The 24,248-nt window shown below is 50.4% G+C and overlaps 9 protein-coding genes across 9 annotated transcripts; 5 read left to right on the top strand and 4 right to left on the bottom strand.

Moving 5' to 3' along the window:
• Window positions 1-145: 145 nt before the first annotated feature.
• Window positions 146-786, bottom strand: NECHADRAFT_87144 (uncharacterized protein; the record flags this gene model as incomplete). The annotated part of the gene is made up of 2 exons (XM_003041870.1): window positions 146-579; window positions 615-786. The coding sequence occupies 2 exons, from the start codon at window positions 784-786 to the stop codon at window positions 146-148; spliced, it is 606 nt and encodes a 201-aa protein (XP_003041916.1).
• Window positions 787-1,313: 527 nt separating this feature from the next.
• NECHADRAFT_87143 (uncharacterized protein) lies at window positions 1,314-2,786 on the top strand (the record flags this gene model as incomplete). The annotated part of the gene is made up of 1 exon (XM_003041931.1): window positions 1,314-2,786. The coding sequence occupies one exon, from the start codon at window positions 1,314-1,316 to the stop codon at window positions 2,784-2,786; it is 1,473 nt and encodes a 490-aa protein (XP_003041977.1).
• Window positions 2,787-3,306: 520 nt separating this feature from the next.
• On the bottom strand, window positions 3,307-4,414 carry NECHADRAFT_87142 (uncharacterized protein; the record flags this gene model as incomplete). Its single annotated transcript, XM_003041869.1, has 2 exons — window positions 3,307-4,291; window positions 4,392-4,414. The coding sequence occupies 2 exons, from the start codon at window positions 4,412-4,414 to the stop codon at window positions 3,307-3,309; spliced, it is 1,008 nt and encodes a 335-aa protein (XP_003041915.1).
• A 728-nt stretch (window positions 4,415-5,142) lies between these two features.
• On the top strand, window positions 5,143-6,271 carry NECHADRAFT_87141 (uncharacterized protein; the record flags this gene model as incomplete). The annotated part of the gene is made up of 2 exons (XM_003041930.1): window positions 5,143-5,168; window positions 5,287-6,271. 2 exons carry the CDS (start codon window positions 5,143-5,145, stop codon window positions 6,269-6,271), a joined length of 1,011 nt encoding a protein of 336 aa, XP_003041976.1.
• A 324-nt stretch (window positions 6,272-6,595) lies between these two features.
• NECHADRAFT_87140 (uncharacterized protein) lies at window positions 6,596-7,273 on the bottom strand (the record flags this gene model as incomplete). Its single annotated transcript, XM_003041868.1, has 2 exons — window positions 6,596-7,122; window positions 7,177-7,273. 2 exons carry the CDS (start codon window positions 7,271-7,273, stop codon window positions 6,596-6,598), a joined length of 624 nt encoding a protein of 207 aa, XP_003041914.1.
• Window positions 7,274-8,709: 1,436 nt separating this feature from the next.
• NECHADRAFT_87139 (uncharacterized protein) lies at window positions 8,710-12,896 on the top strand (the record flags this gene model as incomplete). The annotated part of the gene is made up of 6 exons (XM_003041929.1): window positions 8,710-9,758; window positions 9,809-10,404; window positions 10,465-11,214; window positions 11,264-11,927; window positions 11,958-12,583; window positions 12,760-12,896. The coding sequence occupies 6 exons, from the start codon at window positions 8,710-8,712 to the stop codon at window positions 12,894-12,896; spliced, it is 3,822 nt and encodes a 1,273-aa protein (XP_003041975.1).
• A 1,090-nt stretch (window positions 12,897-13,986) lies between these two features.
• On the top strand, window positions 13,987-16,059 carry NECHADRAFT_87138 (uncharacterized protein; the record flags this gene model as incomplete). The annotated part of the gene is made up of 3 exons (XM_003041928.1): window positions 13,987-14,241; window positions 14,293-15,195; window positions 15,250-16,059. 3 exons carry the CDS (start codon window positions 13,987-13,989, stop codon window positions 16,057-16,059), a joined length of 1,968 nt encoding a protein of 655 aa, XP_003041974.1.
• Window positions 16,060-16,158: 99 nt separating this feature from the next.
• NECHADRAFT_87137 (uncharacterized protein) lies at window positions 16,159-20,715 on the bottom strand (the record flags this gene model as incomplete). Its single annotated transcript, XM_003041867.1, has 11 exons — window positions 16,159-16,233; window positions 16,277-16,359; window positions 16,491-17,161; window positions 17,210-18,020; window positions 18,071-18,379; window positions 18,464-18,466; window positions 18,577-18,644; window positions 18,720-18,726; window positions 18,900-19,029; window positions 19,074-20,069; window positions 20,119-20,715. The coding sequence occupies 11 exons, from the start codon at window positions 20,713-20,715 to the stop codon at window positions 16,159-16,161; spliced, it is 3,750 nt and encodes a 1,249-aa protein (XP_003041913.1).
• A 2,467-nt stretch (window positions 20,716-23,182) lies between these two features.
• NECHADRAFT_87136 (uncharacterized protein) lies at window positions 23,183-23,921 on the top strand (the record flags this gene model as incomplete). The annotated part of the gene is made up of 2 exons (XM_003041927.1): window positions 23,183-23,835; window positions 23,897-23,921. 2 exons carry the CDS (start codon window positions 23,183-23,185, stop codon window positions 23,919-23,921), a joined length of 678 nt encoding a protein of 225 aa, XP_003041973.1.
• Window positions 23,922-24,248: the final 327 nt, after the last annotated feature.

The following is a 24,248-nucleotide window of genomic DNA, read 5'->3' as shown; positions in this document are numbered from 1 at the left end:
CAAGAGATCCCACTGGAGAGACGGGGGTCGAAGGATGCAAAGGCAACATACGTTTAGAGTCCTGTGTAGGGGCGAATCTGTAAGGCCTCTCCTATCATACATCCATGGCACACATTACCCATCTCGTGTGCACACAACCCTCTCGTCAAGAACCCGTACTACTGTCGCCCCATTTCTTGCCACAAAGCTCATCATCCAGCAGTACCTCCTTCACCGTTTTGCCCTCGAGAACGGTAGGCCGAACCACAATGGTGTCGTACTCAGCTTTCACCCTTTCGTCCAAAAGGATGGAACCGACGAGGATCCACGTATCGATCGCCATCTGTGCCTGGCTCCTTAATTCGCTTCCTCGAAAGGTGTTATCCTTTGTCTCGAAGTACGGTGCCATCTTTGCATCAAGTTGGTGCAGGATTGCTATCATGTGATCGAGACGAGCAACGGCGCCGGCATTATGCGATGGCAATGGGACCGAGAGAAGCGTGTATAAAAGGGGCGGAGAAGCGTGATTCTCGGGATGCAGGGCGAACAAGGCTTCGTAAGCGGCGCAGATTTGAAGACGAGGTGCTACTCTGTGAGCAACTCAAACGCCGATAAATAAAGGGAGGTTTTCTTACCGACGACTGTGTTAACCTTTCCTCTCAAATAAGCTGGGATTTGAGGCTCTCTGGCCCACCCCCATCTCCAACCCTTTGCCTGCTCGGCAATATACGGAATGGCAACATCAACAGTCTTGCTAATCAACGCGCCAGCAATCATAAAACCGATGACCGGAATAGGGGCGACCATTTTGATTTTGGGGTTGAATAGAAAAGGATAACGAGGCGTCAGAGCAGTCAAGATGGGCAGAAGGCTTGCAAAGAATGTTGAGGACAGGTGCGATGAACAAGATAGTTCGGGGGTTAAGGAGTTAAACCTTCATGGTTGGTGAGGAGTCAGGCGAAGCTGGATGCTGCTCAGCTCTTCTTTGTTCTACCAACCGGCCAATCAGCATATTCCTCCTAGAAACGTTTAGATTACGCCAGGGACCGTTTACATCATGTGACGTATGAAGGCTTCTGCCGTTTCTTTGTCCCCTGTCCCTCTTTGATGTACTACAGCGGCGAGACGCGGCTCAATTCACCGATGATTCTAGCCCCTACTCCCTAGAATATTGGCATGGGCCATTTATGCCCTTATAATTGTCAGCGACCAAGTATTCCTTCTCACCCTCGCACCTTTACATGAGAAGTTGACTCTAACTACTCTCTTTGCCCATCCATTATTCTCCCCTCTCTATTCGTTTTCCAACCTCTTGGGCCATCAACGCCGCAACCATGCCTGGAGTTCTCGACGATGCCAACGAAGATGATCGCCGAGAAGCCTTTGAAAATTTCCGTCGTCGACGTGATCGTCGAGGGGAACACAACCGCCAGAGAAACCATCGTCAGTCTCACCAGAGTCGCAGCGCCAACGATTCTGGGCAAATTCCAGGCGAGTCATATCAGCCATCCCAGCGTAAGGCCCCTATGAAAGACCCTCATATGGGAGGCAATACACCCAAGTTCTCGGCAGACTCATCGCCATCTCCGCATACGCGCCCCGATCCGTCTAGCTCTCACGAGAGGCCTCTCCGTGAGGTTTCTGGGGCAAGGCGTCTCGCCGCTAAGGTCAAAACTCTCGGAGAAGACCTCGGGGATGTGCTCAAAGGGTTTTTGGAAGAGCTCTCCGGCGCCCTCAATACACTCGCCACATCTGTCTGGAATGGACTCAAGCTGGCCTTCCTGTTCTTCCGCATTGTCAAGTGTCTGACTCCTTCGATAATTATCCAAGCGGCCCTTACTGCCTTTTTCTCCGCCTTCTTTATCCTCGTAGGCTTGGCAGTCCTTCTGAACACGCTCATCCACGGTTTTGGGAGCACATGTAACACCTGGGACTCCCATGCGCCCGCCATTCTCACACCGTTCCCCGGCTGTGGTCAAACGGCTCCTCCTACACAGAATCAAGGACTTTCAGGTGAAGACACTCTGGACGGCTTTACACCACGAATATCACCCCCGTTTTCGTTCTTGGTGCACAGCTTGGACAATACTGATGAAAAGGTCAGCGAACTGACAGACTCATGGTTCAGCCACCCGACAATCTGGATCAAAGATCTCAAGGGGGGAGTATCTCAGGTTGAATCATTAGAGAAGGACTTTGCCCAAGAGCTTGAATATAGTTGGGAGTCTGTGAATAGCTATATCAGGCGCTTTCGTCATGCAGATGAAGCTCCAGCTTGGTGGGGGGCTATCATCGAGACTATGGGTTTCAGCAGCAAAGCTCAGGCCAAGGTCGTGGAAGCACAGAACTTGCAGCTGCAGGAAATCCTGAGTCATTCCCAGAACCGGACACGAGCGGTGAGCGCCAGTCTCGAGGTGATAAAAAGTAGTGGCATTTTTAGCAAGTCGTGGGTCCAGCAAATGGATTCATTTAGCCAGCAAATCCAAGAGCCATTGGGGCTAAGCCATGTCAAAGAATCAAGCCTCCATGAGGCATACTATAGCTTCACTGTATCTTCCAGTAGCGGCAATTACTACAAAAGTCTGCTGGAAGACCGGGGCAGGAGGCTGAAGAGCGATTCGGACTGGCTCTGGGCTAAACTTCAGAGCCTCAAGGATGATCATGTGGCTCTCAGAAACGGGCCTGGCAAAATGGCGAAGAATGAGTGGGCTACCGTGCTGAGCGAAATGCAGACAAGGATCTTGAATATAGCGATAGATTGGAGGAGGAGGCTCAGGGAGCATTTCGTGGAGAGCCACAGTGGGTAGTGTACCTGGGATTGGTTTGTTAAAGTTAGTTAAGGGGAGTAAGCTATTTTGAGATTGGATACTCTTGTTTAGCTTTCATCGATGCCAATATCTGACATCTTTCCTTTGGTAAACTTCCATGCTGTGTTATTATTTCCTCTCGCCTTCCTCCCACTCAATTTTCTCTTATTCACCCATCACTGTTCGAGTGATTCGTAAATAACTTGTTGCTTTTTTGTTTGCCATCTCGATGTCCTTTTATGTCCTATGGAGTAAATACAGTCCTAGTTTTAACGTACTGGAGTCATGCGTAGCTGCAAATAAAAGAGTCATCAGCAGCAGAAAAGGGAGAGGCATGCGTGCCTTTGCAAGTTACTGGTAGTGATCCGCACTGTAGGCGCTTCCATGGGAAGATAATGGATTTGTTCCAAAGTGTGCGATACCTGATAGTTCCTGGTTCAACTATAGATGAAAAGACCCAAATACACGCTCCGCCGTCGTTGCTCAACTATTTAGTCATTTTAGTCATGACAATGCGGTCCTATTCTCGCCCATCGCTCAGTACATCCCGCTTCTTCTTCATCCTCCAAACCATCCCATCCAGCCTGACCAAGTACTCTAGTAAATCCGCAAGATCCTGCAGGGCGGCTTCAATCTCCGTATCCAGGTCAGCAACGGTGTCCGGAAATAGGCTCTCGTCGAGGTCTCTGTACCCTGGAATTTGAGGAAGCTCCGGGAGTCGAGGCACTCCCTTGTTTTTTCGCCTCGATTCCGGTTCTCTTTTCTGCTTTTCGAACTTGTCCGGGTGAGCGTATATATAGGATCGGGTCTTTGCCGCTTCCTTAGCCGAGATACGCGAAACGGAGAGCGAGGACACGTTTGTGAAATCCGTGATGGCGTCGATACTTTCCAAAATTGATTCAGCGTGCGAAACAACGCTTTCGGCACGGAATCGAGGCCGAGGGGCATACGGGCGCGGATGGTGGTCATGTGGCTCACTGGGCATCTTGGTCGTTGCGAAGAAGGGGGCCCCCGACGCATGATTAGGGAAGAGTGGTTCGTCACTATTGAGCCGGTGATCCGCAGTGATTATGTCTAGTTCGTCTTGATCCAGAGAATCTTCGTTGAGGCTTTCCCTAGCCTCGCTGGTAGTTTCGGCAATAGCGGCGGCGGCAAGACTAATGATCTGACGATCGGAGAAAGTGATTTCTCTGGTGTCACGATGGTGCGCGATCTGCTTTGCTTGACCTTTAAGGAGGCGATATCGCTCAGTTGCTGATTCAACGGTGTCGTTGTAGACCGTGAGAACATCGTATTCTCTCTCCGAGAGGCCTTGATTACCCATACATCGCATGACCGCCTTTGCAGCCTGCTTGACAATGGATAACTGGGCAGCTGAAAGGTCGCTGAGCTGATTGAAAGTGACCAAGTCGTAAGCCTCCTGGAGGAGAGCGTCTGGTTCACACCGATGATCCATCTTCTCCGAGGGAGGCAAGACAAAACGATATGTTGTGAAGAATATGACGCTGTGCTAAATAATAGCAGAGAACAATTGAATAGAAGGGATGGAAGGCGGTGATGATGCGACGATGAAGTGGATGAAGGTGATGACACCCCTGAGATCACCTTCGCTGCCCACCCGTGACCATCTTGTGATGTATCACATCTCAAAGAGACTAAGGGTGTCAAGGAAACAGCTGCGACTGTGGTATTTTCATTATACCCAAAGCCACGGCAAATATCATCTTTCAACCGGCTTCGAGAACTTGGCCGTTTGAGTAAGAAGTTCAGCCGCGTCAGTCAGTCAACATCCACCAGCGGCGAGCAAACTGATGCAGGCTCCCGAATGTGACAATCAATAGTGACAGTGTTGGCATTGAACGGGCGCAAAGGCAAGTTTCCGGAATGACATCATGATGCTCATGAGATCCTTTGTCCAAGTGCTATTCTTTCTTGTGATCAAAATGCCCACCCAAAAAGGCCGCCATATCAACAAGTAACCATCTGTCAGCTGTCAAATGGCCCTTGGGCCACATGCGTCTTGGAATCAGAGGATGTGCTGACCCGCCGTGAAAGGGCCCCGTATTCTTTGTTCACTGGCGCGCATCGGGCTTCGCCTGGAAAGAGAGCAGCTATTTAGTCTGTTGTCCTTTTACGTGTGTGCATCAAGCACCGTCTTTGATGAACACCACTGCATAAATTCTCCTGGAAACCCCGAACGTCACTTGTTTTCTTAGTTACTACAAAATCACTCTTGCTAGTGGTCGTGGCCTTATGCTCTTGTTTGAGCCAACGGTAAATCGTACTCTACAGACAACTTCTCTAGTGCCTTTTGCATCAGCAACAACTCTTAGGTAGGGCTCTCAGCCCTTCAATGATGCGCAAAGCTCACTTAATGACACAGTAGATCTGTGCCCTCTCAAACGAAGACCTTTCGGCTGGCGAACACGTTGCCTATGGAGGTCAACGCTGAAGGTTTGTGCCGGCGGAAGCCCGAAGACTACTCATGCGAGGTGGACAGAAGACTTCAGTGGGAACGAGAGGCCAACAGGGATGACAAATATCCTCAAGCATCAAAACCCTCGATGCCTTCCAAGAAGTTCGGGAAGCATCAGAAACCTCCCGATGACCCAGCGTCCCAAACACCAACTCCCTCCACAGTATTACGCTCCAACGTGGTTGGAGGTACGAGCAGGCGCAACAGCGCAGAAACGCCCAAGACAGTTCTAATCTTAATCGACGGTGGACATCGGTCTATGTACGAGCTGCGGGATCTAATTTATTCAGACGACGAAGGCGGAGACACCATAGTGGACTCAAGTAGTGAAGCCGAAGACCACGGGTCGAGCTCCCAAGATGAGATGAGTGATAGCGAAGATGTCCGTGACCTCGAAAACTCGAACAACGGGTCGCGGGGGGTCGATGAAGAAACAGAGCCTGACTTTGAGATGGTGGATGCTACTCCAGCCAAACCTGCGCATTGCCATGTGCCCAGCCGCAACCACTGGCACAAACAGTCCCCCCGTCAGGGGCCTTGTCAAGATCGACTAACTCTCCATGGTACGCCTTCTTGGCCATCTAGGCCATCTTACACGCCGCCCTCGAGCCTTCTACCATCTGGACATCCCATTACAGACCCAGCCCCTACGTCTGTTTGCTCCATGACCCCATCTGACTCGATCTCTCACATCCATAGTGACGCACGAGCACCACTTCCAGAAAAGGACGATGGTCTTGTGGCTATACGGGCTGAACTAAGAGCAAAGACACTTCTAGAGATCTACCAGGCCATTGACGAAGTAGCCGAGAAGATCATTGGGCTCACAATACGGCGAATCAAAGTTCGAGCGTCTATGGCTGGCCCCGATCTACCAGAAGACCTATATTTGCAGAAGCGAAAGTGGGTTGCAGTGGCTGGAGTTATTAAGGAAGTTTTGGAAGAAAAGACGGGTCCACATGATGATGCATTACTTGGGGGGAAGTGGTGGTGGTGGATGTTCATTTGAGGAGGTCAAGAAGTTTGCCTTTCAACAGCCTCCGCATACGGCAGCATTAAGACGCTCTCCATGCTAATGTGCGGCATCTAATGTTTTCTGGAAGACTCGCGAAAGAGACTTATCAAGAAGGGGTGGTTCGTTACGCATAGGCTGTATAGAGAAATGATCAAGCGGTTTAGCAGATCAAGCCTGCACTTCCCGTCGTTTTGCCCAATTGCATTTTTCTTCATGTATTGGCTAGTAATCCTTGAGTCTCATGGGTCGGCCCTTCATTACTTGTTCCTCCTTTTCTGTCGGCTTCTAGTGTTGGTGAGGAATGGGCAATATATTGTCCTAAAAGCGCCCTGCGTTGCCCCCAATCGTCCAAGTTGGGCCAGTCAGGTCATGACGGCGAAAGATTTCTACCGCGTCGTTCAATGACCACTTCGTCCAGTCGGCGTCGGCGTGGCGTCCGTACCATTCTGTAGCAAAACCCCAAATCTGCTCAACTGGCCGCACATCGCCCTTGGGGATTCCCCTGGTGGAACACCACTCGTCAACCTCAGTTTCGTCGCGGAACAGTAACTGGACCGAGCAGGTATATATGACGTTATCCCAGGCGTTTCGCATCGGGACTGGAAAGTGTACAACGTAGTCCTTGTCCAACAGCTTTCCATCTTCGACGGTAAGGGTCACTTCGTCGCCGATAGCGCCGAGTCTCGTCGTGAGAGTCGCAGTGCCTCCTGCTAGCTTCATGACTCCAAGAGAGCACCAAGCGCAGTTGCCCCACCACTTGCGCTCGCCTGATGTGACGATGCAGGTCGTGGGCGCTGCTGAAAACGGGTGGGCAACCCAGACCTCGTCGGAATGTGGGTGTAGTACTACCCCATGGTATTCTCCCAAAGCTTACAGGCCCTGCCGTGCCGTGGCTTCACTGCATTGAAATTGAGTGGCGATCTCGTTGACCGTTGGGGGACGTTGGTTGGCAAGAAACGAGGAGATGATGGCTTTGTGTAGAGTTGAATTGTCCATGATGAACGTGGATGAGCCACTGTGCTCAAGTGTTGCAAGGGATTGGTATTCTCTGTATTGCCTGGTGCGAGGAGATGGTGCTTTGTGAAACTAAGGCGAAAGAAAGGATGGGGGACGTTTGATTTATAGTGGGTAGTTATATTTAATTTAGCCTGGAGCAGCCAGTGTGGTGTTGGCTTGGATGTCACGTTAAGGGCGCGCCGATGACATGTGTGGGTAGGTAGGTGGGTAGGGAGAAGAAGACAGGCCAATACACTTTCTATCGGATGCCTGCCTATTTAGCAGTGTTTTGCATGTCAACTTTTAAAAACGCCATGTATTGGAAACTGGGTCCTGTGCCATTGTGCCTGATGGTCTTCGTTGGAGACGTTCTCGATAACCAGAAGAATGAAACTCCTTCTATAGACATGTGGCCATAGGGGTAGACGTAGACTGAGGGATAGCACACAAGATACGAATTTGGCTCATGTTAAATTATAGTCAAATTCGATACAAAAAGCTCAAACAAATCACTGCCCCGCGCAGACAGTATCAAGTTGAAGGCTGGTATGAGACGAGGTTGATGAGACTTCAGACGCGCATTATAAAAAGAAAAGAGTTCAAGCACGTGGCTACATTCCTATAATACCACTAGATATGCTCTTTTTTTTTTTTTTTCTTTCAGAATGCACCAATTCCAGAGCCGGATGGCACGGCAGGCGAACTAGCCCAAATGCCAAACACATGGCTAAATCATCACAAAGACACCAAAACCTTCAGCTTATCACATGGCGAGAAGCCAAAGTCTGAGGCTCATCACACAGGGAGAAGACCACAAGTGTGCTTATCAATATCATTGGACGACCTTTGCTTGGCATTTCATCATGTATCTTGTAGAACCAATTAAAGGAGAAAACACATTTGTGATGACGCAGCCTGGAAAATAAGGCATTGATGCCTAAGATTACCTGGTAAGAGACATGAAGACGCCTCTCGTGGCTGAAACAAAGAGCTTGGCATTGATGCCATCCAACGAATGCTGGCCACGAAGCTCAGCTTCAACCTTAAGGGGCTGAGAGGGGACCGGCCTTTGTTAAATCCCAGCATGCCCGGCGCTTACTTGCGCAGTCACAGACCAACAAACAGGCATTTGACAGTCTCGGGAATATTATTATTCACCCTTATTCCAGGAGTCATTCTTAGATCTTGAGAAGATTTCTTTTTCTTTTTCCGAAACCTACATTTTTTGTCACTTGGATTCCTCTCCCTAGTTTCACTCTACCCGCTTGTGGCTGTTCACAGTATGAGCACTTCATTCTCCGCCACGCCGCCGAATTCTCAGATTACTGGCCGGCCCGAAAAGCCATTCACAACAAATCACCTCTGCGAAACTACCCATTATAGAATTGGCGGGAAGAGTCCGAGGTTTGCTTTCCGTCAGGGAAACCATCCACGCGATGACTCCCCTGGAATTGGCAAATTTTGTGCCGAGTTATAACGACCAAAGATCTCCCCAAGGGGCGCCGAACCCCCCACCAACACCGAGCACCACGGCGACCGATGGTATTCCCTCTAAGGATGGACTGGGACCTAAGATCTGGACTGGCACTCACTTCTTGCCTCGATTTGTGCGGGCCGCGGAGGTACCTGGTGAGGGAATGTGTTACTTCTACGACGATGGCAGTTACTGCAAGGCAGTGATCAATGGCGAAGCAGTCAACGCCCACTGGGGTGTTACCAAGGCTGGTAAGCCTCGAAAGCGACTGGCGATTTCTTGTGTGACATGCCGCGAGAAGAAGATCAAGTGTGACCCAGATTACCCCCGCTGCGTTCAGTGCGAGAAGTTTGGTCGGGTGTGCAAGTTTAAGAACCATCCACGCAATGACTCCCCTGGAATTGGCAAATTCTCCGCGATGACTCCCCTGGAGTTGGCAAATTCTCCCCCTTTTGTTGAGCAACGCATCGACAAGCTCAATGCTATCAATGCCGAGAGTTTCGATCCTCTCCTTAACCCGCGTCCTGAATCTGTGCGGTTCTCTCAGCCGGTGCCTCCCTCCGCCTCCGAACAAGACATACTCGACGTTCCTCAAGACACTCAGCCTAGCGCCAAACCGAACCCTCCCTCCAATAGTGGACGTGACGATTCTCACAACGCCTCGCATCCCGAAGACTCTGGGTACGCATCGATAGCAGCGGCTGTCTATTTTCCAGTGCGCGGGACGAAAGACGCCGCTGAAGAGATGGTTGGGGTAGCAGATGACGACGCCGACGCCAGAACTACATACTCCAAGGTGACCAACGAAGATCCCCTGACGACACGCGATTTTGTCCACGAGCTCGCCAGCGACATTCACGGGAATTTGAAGCTTTCGATGTGCCCTGATGACTGGCCACTGGTTTTGAAGTCGCTTCCTGAACTCCTCAAGGCCTTCGCTATAAGGATTGGTAGCAATGGCGCGTCACAGGCCAGCCGTGATGTGATGTACTTTATTCACAAGCAACACCGGTACTTGCACTTGCTACTTGGAATTTCCCTAAGCTAACCCTTGACGCTAGGGCCATTACCGATCAGTTCAAGAGATTACTTCTTGACCTGGTTGAGGATGACGTCGCATCCTGTGTTGACAACGACATGGATATCATGTCCTTGCAAGACAAGATAGACATGTGGCAGGATGAAAAGATGTCCATACAGGAGAGTGCACCACAGAACAGTGAATTGTTTCAAAACGTGGCTGACGACGACTCCAACATTACTGCTTCACTCCTGTACAGCAAGATGGTTCTGGAGAGCAAGGACTACTCTTGGTTGGTTCAGCGTCTCGAGACAGAGTTGTCCCTCGAGCGGGGCGAAACCAAACCCTCAGGTGACAATATACCCATACGACAACAGATTGTTTCAATGCTCCCACCCAGCAACATCAGCAAGAAAAGGCGGCCAACTCAGCAAGTTGTTGTTCTTCAGCTCCCCCCACAGCCAATTCGCTTTCTGCCCTCCGATCCCGTTTTGGTTACTCCCAGTTCCCACAGTCTCCAGTTGACCAACATATTGGCCTACGTCAACCAGACCTGGCCATTGTTCGGCGAGGAACTACTGAACTTCGTCAGCGGGGCATTTTCACATCCTCATTCCACCGCGACTATACACTCAAGTAGGTCTACGATGTGCCTGGTTTAACTGTCTCGAATTCGAAATGCTAACAACATTCAAGCGACTCTGGCCGACGATGCACAGCTAGTTGGGCTTTTTGGTTCTTCATGTTCGCTTGTCGGCATTACGGGCCCAGCTTACTCTGTCTCTGAGATTGGAGAACAGCTGGCCTGGTTGGCAGCTGCTACCTCTAAACCTCCACACTCAAATGACAGCCATGTCATTTTCACTAAGCCATCAGTTACCTATCTTGGACGCCATGCCGAGGACTCGTGCCCACCTCAGTGGAACATTCAGGGTGATCTAGAGAGATTCCTGTGCGCAGCCTCAGGCTTGGAGCGCCAGGGTTTCAATGGGGAAGTTGCATCAAGCTTGAGAAACCCAACCAGAGAGATGAAAGGGTTTGTCGCAATCCAGGTAGAAGTTTCGCATGAACATGGATCCTATGCGAAAAGGCAATGGAGAACCCTCTTGGACCAGTTGCTGGGGTCCTGCCCACCTGTTGTTACGGGCTATCCCATAGCTCGGAGGCTACAGGGGTGCCTGGGCCTTGAGCTGCCTTACCCATTGTTGCGGCATGCTCAAGATACAGACCTGGGCGACTCTTGCCGCCTGAAAGAGCCCTCTTTGGATCTTGTTCAAGCAGGAAGCGCTAATGGTGTTGTTTATTGGCATGACAAACACGCTCATAAGTGCTCGACTGATCGCTTCTTGCATACCCATGGAAACGGCCTCGGGGTGGCATTTTCTCACAGCGTTTTAGAAAAGCGGCGTCACGTTATCTGTGACTGCGAGCTCTACGTAGCTACGGGTGAGTGTCGTCCTTTTTTTGGCTCTTCATTTACTGACATGCCGGTCAGAAGATCAGGAAACCTCCATAGCAGCTAGGTCCGTCTTGAGCGACCCTTTGACTGGTAGCCTGATGTCGGTGTCAAGCGACTCAGTGAATATTGGCAGACCAAACAGTGGAGGCTCTGGATTCCATTTCTTCAAGGATGTGTTTAGGCATATCGTACTGGGGTATCTTTCCCAAGCTCCCGTCGACGACAGCTCTTCTACAAGTGGTTCAAGGTTACCGCCGTCAGGAACACGCTCATCGACCTCACACAGTGGCTCTTCAACGCAAATCAGACCTCGGAAGCGTCAACGAGGGAACGATGAGCCAGAGGATGACAACGATGATCTTCAACCAAGGAAAAAGCTCGGAGGACAATCATCTTGTTCTTTGGCGAAGCCCAAATTCCTAGCCTGCCCGTTCTGGAAGCTTGATCCCAAAAAGCATTGGGAGTGTTTTTCGAAGAAGATCACAACGGTCAGCTACGTCAGGCAGCACTTGGACAGACGGCATACCCCCGCTCTCTATTGTCAGACGTGCTTCACTATTTTTGCGGACGAGGCCCCCCTCGACAATCACATCCTCAGCAGATCCTGTGAACGGGATCCTTTGAAAGGTTTGGATGGTATTTCGACAATTCAAAGCCGCAAGTTCCCCAAGAAATCGAAAGGGACGACCGAGGAGCAGTGGTATGCCATCTAGGACATCCTTTTTCCAAGCGAGTCACGACCACTGAGTATCTACATCGACTTTGACCAGTCAGCGGATTTCGTTCTTCTGCGAGAGTTTTGCCAGAGAGATGGTGTCTCTATTCTTCATGACAGGGTTCGAGCAACAGGAAGAATATTGAGACCAGACGTGTCAGAGCAAGAGGTGAGCGACACACTTCGGCAAGCGCTCGATTCATTATTCGAGTATTACCGCATGAACGAAGCCCGGGTCCCAGAGGAGCCTCTACACACTGAAAGCGGTACATTGGGCAACTCAAGGCCTCAAGGGGTCATTGCAGACAACCGAAGCACAGACAGCGGTTTGATACTGAGCTCTCACTCTTCTCGTGGCTCCCTTGCCGACGACGGTGCAATCACATCGAGGCCAGAGATCAGCAACGCACGAACTCCAGCAATAGAAGCCATCCAGTCAGCGACCCAAGCTCAAACAGACCCTGTTGGTTCATTACAAGTATTGGAAGCCTTCAACACGGATGTGTCGCAGGACTGGGGGATGTTGGGAGAAACGGAGAGTGCTTTTGGGGGAGCCAACTTGGACGAGCTATACGATAGATTGGTTGTTCAAGGTGGTGCGGTGGAGCTTGATGGGGACCTAGAGACATGGACAATGGACGGTACGTGGAGGCAACCATGATTGGAGGGCTCAGGTTGCAGCTTTCTACGGGCAGGTTAGCAGTGTAGGCATTTCAAGGAACTCCCTTCTCATAACCGAATCATTACTCGTTGAAATGCCATTTCTTGAAAAATGCCATGATAACAAGATCAAGTATTGACTAAACTAAATATCAAGAAAGGAAGAGGCTCCTTGCGAAGCGTTGCTATGCTCATGGCTCTACAGCAGGAAGAACGAATGAAAAATCTGATGACGCTAATTACTCCAAATTCCACCCAAATATCATGACTCATGGCAGTATATATCGTAAATGAAGGTCGTTTCTCATGGGCGTTGCGCCGTAATGATGACAAGGCGCGTCGTCGGTCGACATTATCGTCTCGTGGAAGAAAATGGGGCCATGCAATTTGTGTGCTTGTATATTGCAGGTTGAAACGTATTTAAGAGATGAGACATCTCGATGTAGGTGTTGCGACGGGTCACATGCACAACTGAAGTTCGTCGATGGAGAGTCTGCGTGGCGCGCGGACGCTGTAAATGTCGTGGATTCTCTGAGAACAATAGGTTAGATGGTGTATCACATATACCGAGAGTGGCATGTACTTACGTGAACTTCATAGTTTCCCTCGTTAAACGTCTTCTTCAGAAAAGTGACGAGTTTTGTAGGGTTGATCCTCCTTCCGTCAACATCCTGAAAGTCGTCGACATCGTCGTAGGGCGTCGTGTCGGAACCGCTGGTGTTGGTCGATTTGAGCGGAGGACGCTCACTGTCGCGAGACATTGTTGATGTGATGCTTGGCATTTGTTGTTGCTAGGATCAAGTTTTGAAGGACTAGGCAGCGTTGGTAGGACTTTTATCGTTCTCAGCCACCGTGGTGAGGCAGCTCATGGTCTCACGTGTATTCGGGGAATGGTCCCTATTCGGGAATCGAGACTTTGCCATCGTGACGCGCAACGCGAAGTGGAAAAAGGGCTGACCTATCATTCTTGCTCAGCCACACTCGGTGGTCCCGTCGAGAGGCACAAGGGCTCATCTAATTGGTTACACTCGCTCCAGGATGAGCCACTCTGCTGGTCCAAAGCATCGATGGGTCACCTGAGGCTGTGCTCTCACACTTACCCCTGCCTCGGGGTCACTCCTCCGAGACTCCGTACAGGGGTTCTCGAGAGCCATGACCCTGCGCCTCGAGTCTCGAGTCACCAAATGTCTCACTCCCTCCCAATGAGAGTCCGCCTTGCCAGGCTGAGAGGGCAGCTGAGCCTGTCGAAGTACCGCAGCCTGATTGCAAATGCCCTTTAAATTACAGCGCCCCCTTGCGACCGACTGGTTGCCTCGGAATTCCCGGTAAATTCTCGATCGGCCCATCCTTGCCTTGCCTTGCCTTGTCTTGCCTTGCTGTCGCCATGAGAAGCTCCCACGACAACCCCGGCCCTGCAGGCGATGCGCTGCTAGAGGTGCCAGCACACCAGTCCCAATCAAGTACAGACAATGATGGACAACCTGTATCTCGGCGGAGCACTGCTTCTTCCACGTCGGATCTAGAACCGCTGACAGACTCGGACTATGAGTATGACTTTCCTCCGACCGGAGTCATCATCCACATTGAGGGCACGCCTCTCAATAATCAGCCTGAGATTCAAGAGTCAGACTCTGAATTAGTACGTATTTTTAAACCTAGTTCACTCACAAGTCAATTAACGCCAGCTTAGAGAGACGTCTCAAGGCCACCATCACCCAATCTCTACGACAAACGCACCAACAACGACATCGCCCTCGCTTCAATAAAAGGCAAGGGACTGCCTACTCTCAGCCCCGATCAGCAACCGGTTCTACCGACAGACCATAGCGAGGTTTCTGATCTTGGCGATGGCCTCGACGATACCAAGGCAGAGGACAGGTTGTGTGAGTGGCAAAAGGATCGCCACCCCGAAGCTGCGCTGCACGACCTGCTACTAGCCGAGTATCGCAAACCGCAGGCGGGGAGCAAAGGATTCATCCCTAGGGGCCATATCAGGCGGGTTCTTCAAGAGCGCGACGTGAGACAGGAGATTGTTGAAGCATTATCTGGGCCTTCCGGGCCATCACAGGCCATCTTGGCCAAGGCCAATGAGTACACGAGACTGATCTGTAACCCTTCGCCTCACCGGCGGTCCAAGCACGGAAACAACTCAAAACCCGAGTCCTATCTCAAGATCTTTGCAATTCTAGTACTCATAGAAAGAGTCTCATCCATTGGCGATTTCATCAAAGAAAGGGTTGATGACAGTGCGCTTCCCCTACGAAGAGTCGAGGTCAAGTCGGCCAGAGTACCAAGATTCGAACTACGGCCGCGACCCCAAGATTCGAGTCGTCTTGCCTGTTTCAGAAAGTGGAACCAAGTGCAGCTCATGCAGTTTGATGATTGGCAATGGACTGTCATGGCACCGTTCTTCTCTCGTGCGGTAGACGGCAAGGTTATGAGATATCGGTTTCCAGACTCTACGATACTACCATTCTCAAAAGAGAAGAGGCAAGCTGGTGACCCTTTTGAAGAACAAGAGTTTGAAGGAGGATTTGGCAAGGTTTCCAAGGTGTACATTCACCCAGAACACCACAACTTCTACGATGGCAAGGTATGTTTCCCTCATTCTATTCCCCAGTGTTTTTCACATTCCAACAACTCGCAGTCAAACGACTCTGCCTTTGCTATCAAAAAGCTCAAGTCAAGAAGTCTGGAAAAGTACAAGTCCGAGTTTACCATGCTCGCCACGTTCTCCAAGACCGAAGACCCTCATCTCGTCCCTCTTAGGGCCGCATATCGCCTTCGCAACGCCTGCTACTTCATCTTTGACTGGGCTGATACAGACTTGTCGCGATTCTGGACCTTCACGGAACCTAAGCCGCCGTTTAACAAGGATACCGTGCTTTGGGTATCCAAGCAGTGCTATGGACTTGCGAATGGTCTACAGACTATTCATCGCTATGGAAGCATTGAGCAGAGTACATACCAGTCTTCGACAACAGCTGATTACGAGGCTACTCCTAGTAGGAAGCTGTACGGTAGGCACGGGGATATCAAACCCCAAAATATTCTCCTCTTCAAAGATCCCGAAGACCCCGAGGGTAGAGGTATTCTCAAGATCTGCGACTTTGGACAAGCCGAGCTTCATTCAGCTCACAGCAGATCCAACCGACCAAACACGGATGTCGCCATCTCTCTCTTCTATCGGCCGCCCGAGTGCGACATCAAGGGTGGCACAATCAGTCGGTCATATGACATCTGGACAATTGGCTGTCTGTATCTCGAGTTTGTTGCTTGGATGCTAGGTGGCTGGAGTCTGGTCACCATTTTTGCTCGGCAGAGGGCAGGGCCTGATATTCCTTGGGCTCCTCAGCTTAGAGAGCATCTCTTCTTTGATCGGTTAGATGGGGGCAGATCAGCCGAGGTCAAGCCATGTGTTGGCGAGGTAAGCATACACATTTCTTTCGGCCATTAGCTTTCACTAATGACTATCTAGTTTATTGACTGGCTTCACTCTCACGCCAAGTGTAGTGATTTCATCCACGACTTTCTCAAGATCATTAAGAAGGAGTTACTAGTAGTCGAAACAGCTGATGCCGATAGCTTCAAACGCATAGAGTGCGGACCGCTTGCTACGAAGCTGCATAAGCTGTATCAACATTGTCTAAGTGTCCCAGGCTACGCAGACGAACCGAATCCGGGCCATTCTGGCTGAACGGGGAAGTAGGACTTGGGGGCTGAATGCATAGCTGGCTCAGTGATAGATTTCGGAAGTCTAATGACACCATCTAGACGTACATAGCATAATGAAACCAAGTCTCCGTCCCTAACAAATTCCAATATCAGCTAAGGGTCGAGTAAAATCAATCCAGCTTCCTGGCACCTTGCCAGCTCCCACTCTCTCACACACCCATGGTCCAGAAGACGGTTTAGGAGACACGAGAAGAACGTAGTGAAACTTCTCCTCGATTCGATCTGAACCTTTGCTTCTCCCAACAACAACGCATAGCACCCTGCGTAGGGTCCCTTTATGATCAGAGACTCGGTCATAGAACTCCTCAAGATCATCACCGTGGTCAGGGGTCAGTTCGTTAGCTTTAGCTCTGATCTCCATAGTTCTGCTTTGTTCATCCTTGAATGTCAAGGTGTGTCTCAAAGGAGATTTGAGATTGGTTTCCCAGTCTACCGTGTCGAACGGCACCGGGATGTAATCCATCTCACCCTTCACAGCCATCCAAGACCAAGAAGGCACTTGCTGTCTGTCTGCCGGGAACGAAATCTTCTCCATAGAATTCACAGTCACAGCTCGTCTCCATAGTAAGCTCCTGTGAAAGAGACTTTTGTCATCCAGGATGCCAAATTTGCCGTTGCAGACGAAGCCTCGACTAAGTCTCTGTTCCAAACCGTTCATTGCCACGCATCGATCCTCGGGTTTGGAAAAGGCGAGTCGAGAGTAGGTCTTGTAGAGATCTTGATAGTAGAGGATCTTTTCGCCGTGAGAGGTATCTCGGTCGGCTCGTGGGGAGTGGATAGCGATTTCCGGGAAGTTGGGGTCTCCAAGGAAAGCCGCCAGCTCACTGAGGCACGGTCAGCGATATCAGTATCAGAATGAGGGGTGCACTCACTTTTTCATGTGTGTTAGAGTCTCACATCGAACGCCGTTGCCACACTCCCAGTAGATCTGCTTGTCAGTAAAGAAGATCGTCCGACGAGCCAAGACTCTCTCCTGAAGTACCCAACCTCTCTTGTTCAACGGTCCTTCAAGAACATCGGTGTTGAAGTCATCCAGAAACTGACAGACGTAGAATGGCGGATCTCGGCCGTTTCTGAATGTCGCAAAACGTCTCGAATCAGATTCAGGTCTGTTCTTGAGGAACCCATCCCATTGATCTCGAGCACAGCTTGCGGCGATGACGCAGTAGGCAGAACTAAAGACATCTTCCATTCTCTGAGACTCGGTGTTGAAGTCGCCATCTGGGCCTTGAATGATGCAAATGGAGTCGATCCAGAGATATCGAATGCCCATGTCACGGGCCATGGTGACGGCATCTTTAAAGGTGTCCGGGAGCTTGTAGAAGTCAATATTGTTGAGGTGGGCGGCGTAGTTCTGGGTCGTGGTTCGGAAATGGTTACTGGCGGTAGGGTCTCCCCACTGATGAGACAACGCGATATACTTGAGGTTTTCAGTCTTGTCATCGGGTCGTGTCTCGTACAGCTGGATCTTGGAGCCAGGCTGGCCAATGTCGATGAGCCTGGTCGGCAGTTGAAAAGCTTTACGACTACCAGGTCCGTCCTTCTGAGGCAACCCTCTGCACTTGGGGTGGTTCTCATCGCATTCTTTTATCCATGTGTTGATTAACCTGATCTGATATGTTGTTCTTGCCAATTCGGTTACTTGCGGGATTCCGACCTGTAGTGAGGCCGGCAGATTCAGGCCTTGCACACTGTCAGTCCATGGGATCACATGGAAGATATAGAAGAGTTACCGGGGCCACTGCAAATAGAAAAGACAGGAGGGTCACTCTCGTTGAGTTTCACCACCGAATCAATCCTGTCAAACCTGGCAGAGGGAGAATAGCCTTCAAGATACTTGCAGGCCTCCCACCTCATGCTACAGAATTGACAACTCTCTTGGCGCACTTTGAGCTCTGAAAGATTATCCTCGATGTGAAATCCGGTGGTCCAAAAATCGAGGTCCTTGCAGCTGTCGCAGAGTTGCTCAGCTTCTCCGTGAGAGAAAGGCTCGAGTGCAGGACTATCTCCTGCATCGATAATTTTGAAGGCGAAATCGTTGTCTACAAGATAATCCCAGACATGAATGTCTAACTATACGATGATTGATGAGCTATAAACCCGTTTAAGGAGTCAGGGGCACTTACGTTCTTTGACCCGTTAGTTAACTCTCAGCTGTAGCTGAAGGTAATATTTACCCGCTGGTTTTGAAACATCAGTCATTGCTTTCGATTAAAGCGCGTCGGTAGAAAGGACTTACGTGCTGAGAAAGTTAGCATCACCTCCCAATGATGGGGAGTGAGGCATAGATTGTATGCGCAGACACAACTGGGCATATCTTACAGACTGCAATTATATAGGTCAGTATCTTCACCATGGCAAGCAGTTACTTGTCTCACATACTGCAAAACTGATTAGCTTGTGATCTACTCAAGACACGGACATGCTGGCTTACATTCTTTGAGTGCGAAAATTCGCATGGCTCGTTAGCACGTTTTCATCAGTTCTCGGGATAACATACGGGCTAAGTGGTTAGGGTCGGTTTGTCTCTAATATGACTGCCTTCATCAAGATATCACTTACATGGCCTCTCATTTGTGCAATTGGCCTGATCAGCTGTTTGATCCGCTTCCTTAGCCCAGCCGAGTCCGGATGCAGGGTACTCGACGATTGCTGTGCGTACAGCGATGGCGGTGGTGCATTCTCTCGGTTCCTATCTGCGAAAAGGTAGTAAGGGTCCTTTTTGGCATTACCTACGATGAGATCCAAACGCTCCCTAAGAACCTGTGCTGTAGCGCGATATCGTGGTCTAGACTCGCTCAAGGAAACCCATCTGCTTGTAGGTCGCTCTCGACTGCTTGGGAGATCAACTATGAGCAGTTTGGCCTTGACGATATGAAGGAGATCTCCAATCGCTGTGTTGCGTGTGCAGCTTCTAGAGAGCTCTCCAAACCGCTGTACAATGAGAGGATGGAGCTGAGCTTTGTTGTCGGATCCGATGATGTAGTATGGTGGCTCCAGATCGTACATGGATCCCCACTGGTTCTTGATGTTGTACTCGTGGATGGATTCGTTGAAACTCCTCAAGGCTTCCTTTCCTTGCAAAAGCCAGATGAGAAACTGCAGGAAGATGCATCCCATAGACCATGTGTCGTAGAGCCGAGACATAGCGGGGGTTGTGTTGAGTTTCGAGACTCCCGCTTCAGGCGGTTCATATCGAGACGTCCCGTATCTGGAGCTTGTTGCATTCCTTCGTAGACGAGTCTGAACTTGATGATACTTGGCCAGACCCATGTCTGCAATTTTCATGGTTCCAATTCGCTTGGGGTCGTCTGATTTAAAGATCAAAATGTTTGCGGGCTTCAAGTCTCCGTGTCTGATACCACCTGATGGCGAAGCGGGACGTCCATCGCTTTCAACCGCGGCCTTCTTATCGTCGTAGTTGTGAAGCTTCTCAAGAGCCGCCCCAAGTCCACGCAGTTGCTCAAAGACATCCATTAGAAAATCCAGGTTGAGCTTTGGACTACTCTGCCAAAAATCCTCAAGGCTGCCAGCATCGGCCCAAGGGAACAGGAAGTAATGCATCGAGCCCTTCTCGATCGCAGCAAGACATGGGATCAGGTTTTCGTGCTCAACTTTGCTGCTTCTCGCGAGTGCCAGAGCCTCGATGTCGTAGGCTTTTTGGACATCTCCTTGCAACAGTTGACTGGCTTTGATCTCTTTGACCGCAATATTGGTACGAGAACCATTTCGCTGCAAGACGTGTCAGGAGCAACGGTGCCACTAAGAGAACAGGACGCACCTTGAAAAGCTCATCGTCCATATGGGCCCGGTGTACAGTGGCTTCATAAACATCGCCAAAAGTGCCTCCCTTGAAGGCACTGCTGACACGCTCAAGGGGAAGGATGGCGCTCTCCTGGAGCGAATGCATCAATTGTGGTCTGGTGAAGACGGGCACGAGAAGACCCCACTGGTCTGTTAAGAATCCTTCCTTTCGGACTGCATTCCATAGTCTCCGCCCCTTGAACGCAGCCGACATGAGGTCAGCATGACGGTCTGGTAGCACCGGTAGCTTGTCATCGTCGAAGCCCACGTCTTGAAAAGTCTTGATGGCGTTGTAAAGGTCGAGTCCGCTGAGTTGCGAGAGGATAGTGATTGTGAAGACCTTTTTCGCTCGGGTCACGATAAAGCTGATCAGATTATCCAACAACTCTGGCTCGATTGGTATATCGCTGAGCTCTTCCCTGATGGAAAAAGGAGTGATGAGTCGCTCGACTGAGCCTTCAGGGAAGTACTTTTGCTCCCGGTCGGTGCTAATCTTGCTTCTGACATAGCTCGCAACGATGCAATCAGCGAGTGGTATCTCACTCTCCGTCGCCGTTATTGATCCGTCAGACATGTTCGTTCCGCCACGCTTTGATGATGAATCCAAGATGGCTCATCATGTCCTACGATCTCAATCAAGTCCTAAAATCGTAGCCTGGTCTGAAACTCGAAGTTATTGTGGGGGGCATTGGAGGATGCACGAATGAGGGCTTCAGGTAACCAGGCACAAGGACAGGGTAAGCAATATCACCCCGCACGCTAGACCTGGTCGAGTCGTCAGCTGGAGCCTCGTCGACTGTTTGGGAGATGCCGTTAACCGTATTGGCTTGGCATGGTTGAGGTTTACTGTACATCTCTTTGACAGCACAGAGACGGCTAGAACCTTCACTTGTGTTAGTGTCGTGTTATTCCGTTGGCCCCTCTAAAGGCTCGTTGTTCTCATCGAGTCTGTTGAGTATGGAGGTATCCATCCCATCGCACAGAGGGATGCGCGCAGTAAGGCCAGATCAATGTGACACCGAAGCCTCACCAGTGTCTGATAGTGTTCTAACAGTAAGGTAAGCCAGAGTTGATCAACGTCTTAACAAAAGACTCTATATAGGTCAACATCACTATTGATATTATGTTAAGGAAAACTCAGCCGTAGAAAGCGCACCATATTTCCTACGGCTCAGTCACCTTGTTTTCTTTGAGCATGTGACGTCATGCAACCCTTGAAGTATTGGCCCTACCCTAGAGGCTCCAGCTGATGAGGTGTGTTTGGGTTTGAGTCGTACCAGTAGAACAGGACGAGGTAATTACGGCGAAAGCACAGAATGGAGCGGGGTGCGAGATGATGGCTGTGCAGAGATGGTGGTGAGACGGTGAGGGAGAAAGTGACGAGCCGGGCTATTGAGATCTTCCACAGTAGTTTACTGCCCAACGGGTGGCTCAATAGTATGGAACGGGTGCCGGGTGTAGTGGCTATGCTTGTAAAGTGTATGATGAACTCTTGGTTGGCCAACATCTGGGTGTGAATGCCTGCTGCCTAATAGGTAGCTCAAACAAGTTGTAGGAGGGACGAGATGGACTGATTGAAACTAGAAATATAGGTATCGCTAAGAGAGGGAAGGAAATCAACCCGAGAAACAACCACGGTGAGTGCCACGTCACCGAGAACGCCGCCATACATGCACATTTTGATACCTTCCACAAGCCACACCTGCCTGAAACTGGAAAAAACTCACATCTTCCCCCTGTATTCATCTTTTGACATGCACGGCGTGGAGGAGGGTGGCTGTGCTCCACCGCACTTCGCCCCTGTCAGCAGCCGACCTTGGATGTCCAGGCCTGTGTCAGACAGCCAACGTTCAATACTGCTATTATAGTCCTGGGGCGAAAATAAGCAGCTTGAAGACTGACACGTGTTTCTGGGTTGGTTAGCTCGTGAGGACAATGAGGAGACAACCTGGACAAACCTCTGTGTTGATGTTGATTGGGGCATGATTGGAACGGAACAATGTGGCGTTTCTGGCCTTGTTTGATTGTTGGAGTGTCCGTAAAAAAGAGGGGGATTTGAAAGCAGAATTACATCCGAAATCGAGGACGAAGAATCGTGTTTTATCGTCGAGTGATTTGACTCACTTGCGCTGGCATTCCGCCGCCGTGTAGACATGAGTCCGCATTTGTGGACATGACCGCAATTGTGGACAGACAGGATGCTTGAACGGCATCTGTCTGGATTTGCGGCCTTGACAGGGGAACCCCTGGCTCTAGAGTTGGCACTTGCGTACTCCGTAGACGCACGAAATCTGGGGTTTCTTTGTCATCGGCAATCTCGCTGCAACCTTTGTTTTGAACAACGGATCCTGTCAAGTCTTTCGTTTAGACGGTGGCTCTCTCGCTTGTCAACTCTCGCGAGTGCCATAGTGGAGGCGCAGCCTATCCGTCAACATGTCATTAATCGGGTAGCTAGAACGGCCCGCCCCGTGGTCTCCAACTGACGGGTCATCGGTTACCAGTGCTGGACAAGCCAAGGTTAAATTTTAGCGGCTTTTGCTCAGCTTCCTCCCACCCTCCAAGCCTCAATTCAAGATGCCTTGCAGCGGTAAAATGGGGTGATTTGGCGCATCTGACATGGCTTACGAGACTCCTCATCCAATCGGCCCCCAACGATTTGATGTTCGCGCAGTAGAGATCCGATAATTGGTGCTAGATTCGCCCATGTCCAAAATTGCGGACTCTGGGGCGAAGGCAGCAGCACTTGATATCGGTATTAGCAAACTACAATCGGCCGCGCAGATCAACTTTGAAACAAGTCATTCACAATCTCGGACTGCCTTGGCCGTTTTTTCTATTCTTCATAGAAATCACAACACCGCAGATGTGGACACAGCTGAGCCGCCTCGTTGCCTCAATGATAAAAAGGGAGGCAATTAGACCGCCCGGTCACTCAAATATCGAACCCCAAAGCACTTGTCCTTCACTGCGCCTGCTAGCTTTCCTCGATATATTCTAATCTAGCTCTTCATTGCTTTGAGGCTTTGGAAACTGTTGGCATCATGTGCACCGAACTCCCCTCCAAGCTGCAACACTCTCCTCCTACTCGTCTTTGCGACTTGATCACGCATCCTCTTGATGCGTTTGCCAACGTCATCCGTCAACTCGTTAATTACTTCAAGTCAAAACCGAACAAAACTCCTGTGGCTGAAGTATCGGATCAGCCATCGGGTTGTCACTCCACCTTTAGCGGGAACGAGGATGTTACCGTCACCACATATGCGCTGCCATCCGGCCAGGCTGCGACATGTCTCACCCTAGACTGCACTCCACAAAGTGCCCTGACCAGATATATCAAGGCTTTGGGCTTGATCATCTGTCAAGATTTCATTTTGAGACTTCTCGCCATCACCGTTCTTCTCCGCAAACTCCCTTTCTTCCATCCCCTCCTCGTCTTCCTACCGAGGCTGTGCGATTTTGCTCACGGCCATTTCAGGACTTGCCCTCAGACTGGACAGTCTTCAACCCCCTCATCGCGTTCACACCGCGGCGGCGGCGAAAAGCGGCAAGACAAGAAGGGCAAGCAACGCCAAAGGGGAGATGGCAACGGAGACGACCCTAGCGAGGAAGGAAACGACGGCAGTAAGAAGCCAGACGGCCTTCGATTCCCACAATTTGACCCCGAGGTCAAGCTGTTTGACTGCCCTTTCCACAAGTACGACCCCGTCCGGTATCAAAGCTGCAGGGGATACTCACGCTTCTGCGACCTTAAGCAGCACATTGAGCGACAGCACGTTCTAGGAGAAGGCAAATACCATTGTGCAATCTGTCGAATCGAGTTTTTTCAAGGCAAAAACCCAGAGGCGTCACGGGATCGGTCCTGTCACGGTTGATCCAGACCCCTCGTTGTCCTGACCACGTCCAAGCCTGGTCTCACCAATAGGCAGCACTATTGGGCCGTAAAGGTTGATGGATGCCTTTTTGAATCCTTGTACGGCTCTCAGTCTTGGCTGTCAAGTTTATATGAGGGTATGGGGTGGTTGGGCTTTTGTTCTCTACTTATGGGATACGACTTTATGAGGATGGGTATGGAACATGTCATTGTCATGCAACATGTTATGCAACGTG

Source organism: Fusarium vanettenii (genome assembly GCF_000151355.1).
Source record: "Fusarium vanettenii 77-13-4 chromosome 12 genomic scaffold NECHAsca_40_chr12_1_0, whole genome shotgun sequence".
Classification (NCBI taxonomy): Eukaryota; Fungi; Ascomycota; class Sordariomycetes; order Hypocreales; family Nectriaceae; genus Fusarium; species Fusarium vanettenii.
This window is presented reverse-complemented; position numbering and strand designations above follow the sequence as displayed.